At 38.9% G+C, this 10,527-nt stretch overlaps 2 protein-coding genes across 2 annotated transcripts in view; one reads left to right on the top strand and one right to left on the bottom strand.

The window, feature by feature from the left end:
• Nucleotides 1-10,527, top strand: part of sypl1 (synaptophysin-like 1) — a 454,480-nt gene that overhangs the window by 410,452 nt on the left and 33,501 nt on the right. The window lies entirely within an intron of this gene.
• On the bottom strand, nt 1,149-9,980 carry pik3cg (phosphatidylinositol-4,5-bisphosphate 3-kinase, catalytic subunit gamma). The gene is made up of 11 exons (XM_051890718.1): nt 9,754-9,980; nt 6,234-8,227; nt 5,978-6,043; nt 5,666-5,891; nt 5,475-5,578; nt 4,768-4,914; nt 4,583-4,673; nt 4,352-4,482; nt 3,896-4,007; nt 2,239-2,396; nt 1,149-2,081 (listed from the first exon to the last, which is right to left on the bottom strand). The coding sequence occupies exons 2-11, from the start codon at nt 8,217-8,219 to the stop codon at nt 1,800-1,802; spliced, it is 3,303 nt and encodes a 1,100-aa protein (XP_051746678.1). The 5' UTR covers nt 8,220-8,227; nt 9,754-9,980; the 3' UTR covers nt 1,149-1,799.

Below are 10,527 nucleotides of genomic sequence, written 5' to 3' on the forward strand. Positions count from 1 at the left end.
ATGAATGTTTGTTCATAACTGCCAGAACGTCATATATTTCCGAGAACGTTCTGTAGTCACAGCAGCGCCATCTTTGATTTTTAACGGGAATGAAAGCTAGGCTGTGAGGACATACATCTCTTCGGTATATGTACTATTTATTTAATGTGTTTTTGGATTGTTCTGCAAAAATATCTTTTCAAGAAATTTTAATAGGCAAAAAACTTCAAACAACATGAGCTGTGGAAAATTATAAGTGATCTAGGACTCGCTTCATACAACTTTTTACAGCGGATGCCATTTAACAAGGTCTGTTAGCTGGGTTCAAGCTAGCATTACATTGTAAAAATGTAAACATGCTGTTTTAACACGTAGAGAAATGTTAATGTGATTCACTGAATCGTTTGTGTGAAAATCTGTGTTTTCGTCAAACTTTTGATGAGCTGCTTTTCGTCGTTGGAAATATTCCTCTTCATGATTTCCATACTTGGGACCATCACGTGATCCTTACTTTTAACGGACAAACAGGAAAGCTGTTCACTTCATGGTTGACAACATGAGGAGGATGTAAAGGTTTATATTCACACGTTAATGTTAGAATTTAAATATTATCATTGGTCAATTCTAAGCACTTGATATTTTCGCAGCGTAAACGTTGGTATCGTGACAAATATTGGTGGCTTTCCCAAACTGTACGGTCTTGAGCAGATAGAAACTAGCTCTCTCTGGTAGGAAAATACAAGCGGAAAGTAAATTCTTCCTCTTAGGAATGAATGGAGAAAAACTGGAATTACAACATGGAACAAAGAATTGCCACACCTCTGTCTACAGTTGTCCATGTTCAGTGATATAGAAGTAATTGGCAACACTGGAAACGACGAAGTAAACAATAGTTCACCTCAAATATGACGATTATTTACTCACTCTTATGTGATTCCCAACTTCAATGACTTCCTTTGTTCTTTGGAACACAAAAGAATAGTTTTTGAAAAACATTACCAGTTTTAGATATTAAAAGTTTTGAAAAAATTTTGAACCCCATTGACTTTAATCGTATTGTCAAAATATCTTCTTTTGTGCTTCACTGCATAAAGAAAGTCAGCTGGGTATTTCATGCATTCATATTAAAGAAGTCATATGAATTAAGATGAAGAATTATAATGACACTGTTTATTTACAAAGCATTTTATTATAAAGTTAAATATGTTAAAAAAAATTAATGTTGACATGTAGGTAGTCCATACATAATAAAAGCAGTGCTCTAGTGGGTTAGAAATTAAACTAAAGATTACAGTTAATAACAATGATTATCATCAATATAGTTTACACTGCCTCTTTAATTGTATTATTTTTTAATATTTGACATCACATGACCAGACAAGTACTCAGCCAGAATAAATTAATCAAGGGAGACAAATAATGTGATTAGGGCATTTCAACCATGATGTTTGTTTAGAAAATAATAAAAATAAATAAACTTTTGTATGATGTCAGTATAAAATCCAAAACCATTTTCATATTGACCAGTGGTAAAAAAAAAAAAAAATGACTTGGTGCTCCATCTTGAAATGTATGCAGATAACATATGCAAGACTAACAGAATACCAGCACTTCTCTGATTTAAAGCCTTATTATTGGCATTTAAAATGGCATAAAAAATCTCTAAATCAAAAAAAAAAAAAAAAAAAAAAAAGGAATATAATTTATGTTTATAAAAAAAAAAAAAAAAAAAAAAAATCTAAAAATCCAGTAATTGAACACTTGAAAAAGCCTCACTTTTTTAAAATGAAGACACAGATTTACTTCATGAATAGCTGTCTTCAAGCTGAACGCTTCTCCACACCTTGTTTAATGCCAAGCACCAAATGTAGGAACCAGTTGAACTGCACCGTCCAACCCTTGTCTCGACAGATCTCGATTTGGTCCAAAAAGTGTTGTTTGGCCTCGTCCTCCGAGCGTCCGACCGTCAGCGCTTCCCGAATGTATTCAATGTCCTCCTTGCTGGTCAGCTGAGGCATGCCGGTCATCAGCATCATGGAGAACAGGATGATCAGCAGGTTGGTGTGGTGTCTCAGAGCCAGGTAGGCCCTCAGGCAAACGTCCTGCGTTTATGAGGAAGATTATGTTTACATGTTATGACATGTAGTTGCAAAGTTACTTGTAGTTAGTAGAGTGTCTAAAGTGGACCATCTGAATAAAGTGTAACCAGTTGAGTTGCTATGTCTTTACAGGTGAAATATTAAGAGTGTATGTGTCTACCTGAAATTGGAGGAAATGAGGGCTGCTCTTTTTTCCTGTTGTGCCCATCAAGTAGAGGAAATCGGGAGTAAGCACAAAGGGAACTCGCTCCTTGCTTATCCCCAAGAAACTCTTGTAGTTTCCAAGTATGTGTCCGAAGTCAATGTGAAAGAGGTTACCTAGTGGAAAACACATACATTTTGTTATTGTTCCCTGAAGTGATTATTGACTAAAGGAACATTCAGGCTTCAATACAAGTTAAACTCAAACACAAGTGTTTGCAGCATGATTTTAATTAGCACAAAAAAATAATAGGTAATTAGGTGCGTAGGCACCTTTTGTAATTGTTAGTGTTCTTCATATTATTCTTCCACTCTGGAAGTCTATGGCAACTCATAGAACCGCTTGCGGGAAAGTTATGAAATTTGGCGCACTGATAGAGGACAGTCTGAACATTAACCACGGCAATTTTGGAGTCTCTAACTCAATCTCTCTAGTGCCACCAACTGTCCAAATTTGCACTTATAATTATGTTAACTTTTGAACCGTAAGGGCTAGAAACAAAATTATTTTTTTCCTCTGATTCTTTGGCTCAAGACGATCCGATTGCAATCCCTATATCCATCATGAAAATGACAACTTTGCCATAGTCGGTTGATCACCATTTTGTTTTTCTTTTAAAACCCACTTTTTCGAACTCCTCCTAAACCATTTGACTGATTTTCACCAAATTCGAGTCGGATCATCTTCAGACCATGCCGACAAAAAGTTAGAGATTTTGTGTCGATAGACCATTTTTGTGTACCACATCAGCAAATTTAATGGCTTGATGCCAAAACAACTCTTGAGGCTGTATCTCTGCAATGCTTTGGCATATTGACACCAAACTTTGCATGTGTCATTGTCACATTGTAGGGGTGTCACCCCGACATCCTGGCCTCCTAATAATCCCCATATACTGATTGGCTTCATCACTCTGTCTCCTCTCCACCAATAAGCTGGTGTGTGGTGGGCGTTCTGGCGCAATATGGCTGCCGTCGCATCATCCAGGTGGATGCTGCTCATTGGTGGTGGTTGAGGAGATTCCCCCTTCCATATGTAAAGCGCTTTGACTACCCAGAAAAGCGCTATATAAATGTAACAAATTATTATTTTTATCTTACTCTGATCACACCACATCATTTTGATCACAGCGCAACCTATTGGTTGAAAGTAATAAACCATTAATTCATATTACTTGTGATTGTATTTATGATTCTTCAGCCATTTTGCCTAAAATAATCTTAATATGTCTTTAAATACTCATTGTTGCAGTTGGTCTGATTCTCCCAGCCCTGCTGCCATGACTTATTTTGCCTTCTTTGTGCTTGGCCCCTTAATAGCTGCTTGCAGCTATATTTTAGACTTGTTTTCTTTTAAAAAGCACTTAGAATGCAAGTGAATTGGGCCAATAATTGGAGGTTTTAAAATGTGGAGCTTACAATTTTATAAAAGCATTTGCAGTAATTCTTCTGTTAAAACCTGTGTATAATTTGAGCTGTAAAGGGGCGACATAATTTTTAGTTGTAATCAACATTATGCCACAAATTCTGTTGATTGAGCTTAACTTGTACTGAACCTGGAATATTCTTTTAAACAGCTGTATTTTAGTAGAGGTTACTGTAATAACAATAATTACCTGTCTCTGTGATCATTATGTTGTCATTGTGACGATCACCAATGCCCAGGACATAAGTAGCCACACAATACCCTCCACAGGAGAACACAAAGCGTTCTACAGCCTGCTGGTGCTGAAGAGGTGGTGTGGGGATGGAAAAAAAAAAAAAAAGCACAAACATGACATATCACCAATGCCTGACCTTTTTCACATTTGCATCACACAAACACAAACATGCAAACGAGCGAGGCAAATGTCTGACGTATGACCTAACCTCCTTATCAGAACCTGAACTTGACCAAACCCGCAGGTGTTCATATATGAGTCAAGAGAGCCTGTTTAAAAATAGCACACTGGATGTGTGTAGGTGCTCTGTCTAGTCTCCACAAAGGCAAACGCCCTCAAACCAAGACTCCAGGAAGTGAGGCGCTTCCTTCCTCTGTAGCAAATTCAACAGTTTGAATGGAAATAACATACCTTATCCTCACTGACACACTTTTCACGAAGCCATTGGCTGAGGATTTCATCTTTAAAAGCTCCAGTGTTCCCAACAGTACTTTGCTGAATGTTAGCAATAGTAGTGGCATCCTTCACTATTTCAATCATTCCTAGAAGAGGAGCAGTCCTTACATTGTTCAAGAATGTTATGATATTTGACTCATAGCAGTTTGTTTGCAAAAATTTTAAAAACACATCAACCACCATTACCAATTTTATTTCCAGTGGAAATGCAGCCGTATGGTAACAAGGAAAGATCCAAGGATTCCAGCTCCCAGATTGACTCCATTATTAGTAAAATCTGAAAGTTAGAAAGAAAAAAAAGGACTATTTAAAAGACAGCATTGGTAATGTGGGTGATGACTGCTAGCATTAATTTAAATGATCATGTCTACCTGTAATATCAGCATGTCCTGGCGAAGGTCATCCCCGTCTTTAAAGATGATCCCAATTGTGTCACTCGACAAGGTGGTTGGGTCGGCTCGTTTGAACTGCAGCCACAAGGGTTTCTTCTTGGATGCCATCACTTTGCATTGTTCAATCTACAATTAATATGGTGCATTGTTTAATGGGTGCATTATTTAAGACTATTCACTTAAAAACTTGGTCTTACTACATTATTACTGCTTTTACAGGATATTAATGGAATGTTCCAGGTTCAACACAAGTTAAGCTCAATTGACAACATTTGCGCCAAAACAACATTTGCGCCACAAAAATTAATTTACATTCATCCATCCTTACATCCATACATCCATCATAGACACTTACAATGGAAGTCAATGGGGCCAATTAAAGTAAATGTTAAAATATTCACTGTTTCAATAGTATACCCACAAGGCAAAAACAATGTGCATGTTAACAAGATTTTAGAGTAAAAAACAGATTTACAGCTCATGTTTTAACAGAGAATTAATGTTGTTTTTTAATAACATTAAAATCTTCACATTTCTGCTTTTAAATCATCCAAAAATAGGTTTCATTCGGTCAAATTCTGTCGATTGAGCTGAACTTGTATTGAACCTGAGATATTCCTTTAAAACTAGAAGCACTGTAGCTCAGTAGCAACTAAAATGGAAGAGTACTGTAAAGTTTTACGCACCACAAGTGCCCCTGCCCTTAGGCCCGGGTCGTAAGGTACTTTAAAGCTGTCCGGCAACCCTGACATCTGCAGACCTTCCAGTTTCTGGCGCAGCTGAATAACAACTACAGTGTTCCCACCACATTAGATATCAATGTACTGAGTTGGCCTATTGCAATACACTAGGGACAAATACTGGCTGTAGTCATCACCTTGTGGTGAAACGTCATACTTTTCAGCAGACATTTGCTTAATCTCACGAGTGACTTTTTGCAAGGCCTCTGTGATCTCCACCTGCTTCCTGAAGTCCTGCAGCATGGCTTCACCACAACCACGGAGGTAAGCTTCCAGTATTACGGCATACCTCTGCTGATAGTGCATGGATTGAGCGATCTCACTACGCAGGAACCAGAACAAGAAATGGCCGATCCGTTTGCTCTGAAAAGTAGTGAAAAGAGCTGGCAAATTAAAAAAATAATAATAATTTTTTTGGAAAACTGCAGACGGATGAGGTTCAGACTTACTCTAAGTGCACGTTTGAGAAGGAACCTGGCAAGTGCGCTGTCATGGTACGGTTCAAATTTTACAGCCTATGAAACAAATAATCAACAACAAACATGAAACATTATACTGTTAGCATCATGTGGTTCATTTTATGTAAATATTCCCTTGCTGATTTTAATAGCCAGCTCAAGTTTCTTTGTTCATGTTGAGTTGTGATATCTGAGCAGTTATGCAAAACCAACCATAGCATGTTGTAAGTCATCACCCGAGGCTCACCTGAACAAGCTGCAGGAGGTACCGCAGGACATCATCATCTCCCAGAGTCTCCAACTTCCGGACGGCTATACTGCGCACATTTTCATCAGAGAAGTGGCAGTCCAGTAACTGTAAAGCCAAACCCACATCAAGAATGCTTCGGTCCCATACGGTGCTCCTCTCCAGAAGACAGTGTGTAATCGCAACAGCCTCTTGTTTGCCCCACTTAACGGAGGAAAGAAACTTCGGATATGCTTTGGGATCCCTCATGCACTCCTGCCGGAAGTGCCAGAGCAATTCTTTATCTTCGGAGGTGAGTGGATGCAAGGGGTCAGTAGCAATAATCTGCTCGAACTGTTTGCGCAGATGATTGGGCATCTCTCTCTGCCCTCTCTCGCCTTCCATTTCCGAGTCTGGGGAATCCTTGCTCTTGGGAAGGGCCACAGGGTAGCAGTACTTGTCCAGAAGAATAGCAACAGCCATGGAGCTGTTCTTGTCCGGGTTGGTTGCGGATGTAAGTTTGTCTGCATTAACGCTGCTGTTGTCTTCATTCTTCTCGGGCATCTTCCACATGTGCAAGATGAACTCCCCCTGTCTGAGCAGGGAGCGGTGGTCCACCAGTAACAGGTTGACATAGTAGAGCAAGCGGCTCTTGTTTTTGCACTCGTTTTCCTTGGATGTTTGAGTCTGCGCTTTTCCACACGACACCTGCAGGCTAAGTCGGGCACCTTTGGGTAAGTCCTTGATCTTTATGTTGAACTCCAACCAGGTGTTCCAAAGCACCTCCTCTGTGAAGGGTTTGGAGGTTGTCCTTTCTTGGGCCAGCAGCTGTTGTCCGTGGAAAATACTGGCCTCGACAAACACAATCAACTCGGAATTACGCGGGAGCACTGGTATGTCAATCCCCAAGATCTTTACCCTGAATTTACGATTGCAGTCCCAAAGGGAGATGGTGAACACCTTCTCGTGGTCTTTCTCAGTGATGGTCAGTTGTTCGTGAGTACCAGCGACACCGGTGCAGTCATCGACTTGAGACCAGTCATCTTTTTGGACCACATCTTGCTCTGGGTTTGGGGGATGCTCTAAAACCAGATGGATCTCTTCACCATTTTTAAGACACTGTCTGATCCAGTGGAAATCTTTGATGGCACAGTTGCCATATAGGTATTCCTCTCGTCCACAAACCCTCAAGACAAAATCGGATTCACTGACGTCTTCTGATATGCCTAAAAGTGCTCTCTTGTTAGTGATTTTGGTGAAGAAGCTCTGAAGAACCCCAACAGGTGTGTCATCTATAGACACCTTAATGGTCTGGCTTGTTGTGTCCTTGTGTATCACCACCAGAATGTGATTGTTACTTATTTTGCTCAGCAAGTATTCAGGGAGAGGCTTCGAAGTCATCCAGGGATCCATCGAGTAAAGTTTGGGATCTCGATCAGACAGTTCGATTTTCCGAGGGGTCAGTAGCTTTCTTCGTGTGAACTCCAGTTCATCGTCATGGACGTTGCTTACATCTGTAACATCATATCCGATTAGGTGGTTCAGAAACCGTTGGTACTGAAGCGAATGCTCAGTAGGCTGTGGTCTAACAACCAGATGAATCTTCCCAACCTCTTTTCTCAAAGCTTTCCAATATCTGATACAGTCAAGGGTTTGGAAAACCTGCTGCTTGTCGTAGATCTCATACCAGTTGCCCTTCTTCTGGTAGAGCAGGATGCAGTGGTCCGGAGAGTATTTTTGGTAAAACTCAGGGCATACCTTAGTGGTCACTGCTCTGTGCCAAAGCTGGACCTTCACCTGCTCTACCGTCCAATTTCCAGTCACTTCCAGTTGCAGCGTGTCTAGGGTCTTGGTGTTTTTGTTGGTGGTAGGAAGTATAAACTCAACAGGTATATGATCCATCGATACAGCGGAGTTAGACGTAAAAGCTTTCATCTTCCTTCTTCTCCTCTTGTTTTCCTCTCTACGAACTACTGGCGGTTCATCATCACTGGCTAGGTGTTCCATAACCAATGCTAAATTAGTAAAAGAAAGAGCAATATTCTTACAAAAAGGACTTGGGCTGCTTAAAGGAATAGTTCAGCCAAAAATGAAAATTATCCCATAATTTACTCAAGCCATCCTAGCTGTATATGACTTTCTACTTTCAGCCGAACACAATCGGAGTTATATTAAATAATATCCTGGCTCTTCCCAGCTTTGTAATGGCATTGAATAGTTGCCGAGTTTTTGAAGCTCCAAAAAGCGCATCCATCCTTCATAAAAGTAATTCATATGATTAATAAATGCCTTCTGAAGCGAAGCGATGGGTTTTTGTAAGAAAAATATCCATATTTAAAACTTTATAAACTATAATTGCTTCCGGTAACGGCCATATGCGAGTTCACAAGAGAGTCGAGGAAGGGTGACCTCTGAACTAACATATGAGCGTAAACTTTGGTGAGAATAGACGCCTTTCGCGAAAACCATGTGACTCTTGCCGGAAGCCAGTGATTATAGTTTTAAATATGGATATTTTTCTTACAAAAACCAATCGCTTCACTTCAGAAGGCATTTATTAACCCACTGGAGTCATATGGATTACTGTTATGATGGATAGATGCACTTTTTGGAGCTTCAAAAACTCTAGCTCTATTCAATGCCATTTAATGGAGTCTCATGGGACTCCATTAAAGGAATAGTTCACCCAAAAGTGAAAATTTTGTCATCATTTACTCACCCTGAAGTTGTTCTAAACCTGTATGAGTTTTTTTCTTCTGTTGAATACAAAAGAAGATATTTTAAAGAATGTTGGAAACCAAACAGTTGACTTCCATAGTATTTTTTTTTTTTTCCTACTATGGAAGTCAATGGCTATCGTCAACTGTCTGGTTACCGACATTCTTTAAAATATCTTCTTTTGTGTTCAACAGAAAAAAGAAATTCATACAGGTTTGGAACAACATCAGAGTGAGCAAATGATGACAGAATTTTCATTTTTGGGTGAACTATCCCTTTAACAGGATTTAATATAGCTGTATAGCAGGTGAACAGGTGAAATATATGCTTCAAATGTTACTTAGTACAGGTTTTCATTTTATTTATAACCTTGTTTTCTTTAGATATATTCCACTTGTTACTGGGTTACGTTATCTACCATCTGATACGAGTTAACGTTCACTATATGCAAAGGAAGTCACCAAAGCAGGAAGCACAAATGTGCTAAGCCCTTCAAACAACAAATGTTGACAAAGCAGAAAAGTTCGTGAATAACGCAAACCGAATGTCACTGCAATCAATCATTTGTTTCCTACATTGACCAATTTGCAAGAGGAAACTTTAAAAATTTCCATGCTGTAGAAACACACCGCAAACGCGGAAGTTTCTTTAATAACACTCTGAAAAGTATAATATTTAGAGTAAAAACACAAGTAATTTATCTATGGTACAACATCATTGTTACACTAAATAATAAGACAAACTAATCATAACACTGACAGCTCAGAAGTAACGGTTTTGCCGGAAGGTTGATGTAAAAGAGCGGAAAAATAATAAAACTCACCGTTCAGCAAACGCAGAGCCAATGACCCTGAAAGCGGTCGAGTAAATACTTATACATGGATGCAGTAGAACTCAGTACCGACCACATACAAGGATAACTGCTCTTATTGCAGCAGTTATTAGTGCAAAATAAACGCGATCAGTCACAGAAGCGCGTTTCCCCTCCTCTCTCCATCTGATCACACGGCTTCTACCGCTGCTCCCATTGGCCTGACACTTCGGGCCATTCTGTCCTTTACACCCAAGAATAACATCTAGGTTTTTTTTTTATAACATGCAAATATGTTTTGCATAGCCAATAAGGGTTTTAGATTTTATAACGATGAGGATTTCAAATGTAAAAGTTGTTTTAATGCATTTTAAATAATGTGAAAATGAGTTCAATCACTGAAGTATCGAAGCACTGCTTATTAGACTATTTATTTTTGCTGTTTACATGTCAACAACTCAACAAAAAAATGATGCAAGCGAATACTAAATATCTAGTAAAAGTTTCTGTCCATGTTAGACATTTCATTTATTCCAGTATGGCAACATTCGACCATATTACTTGTGCAATGGTGTCCTCTAGTGGTGTGTTAGATACACACACACACACACACACACACACACACACACACACACACACACACACACACATATACAAACATATAACAAATATTTATTTATGTTAACACTTCATATCATATGTATTTCCTTGCTGTTACTCAACAGGACAGAATCTACTAAATTTATTATTACTTTATGTTTGTTTAAAAAAAAAGAACCAACAATA

This window comes from Ctenopharyngodon idella, chromosome 4 (genome assembly GCF_019924925.1).
Source record: "Ctenopharyngodon idella isolate HZGC_01 chromosome 4, HZGC01, whole genome shotgun sequence".
Lineage (NCBI taxonomy): Eukaryota > Metazoa > Chordata > Actinopteri > Cypriniformes > Xenocyprididae > Ctenopharyngodon > Ctenopharyngodon idella.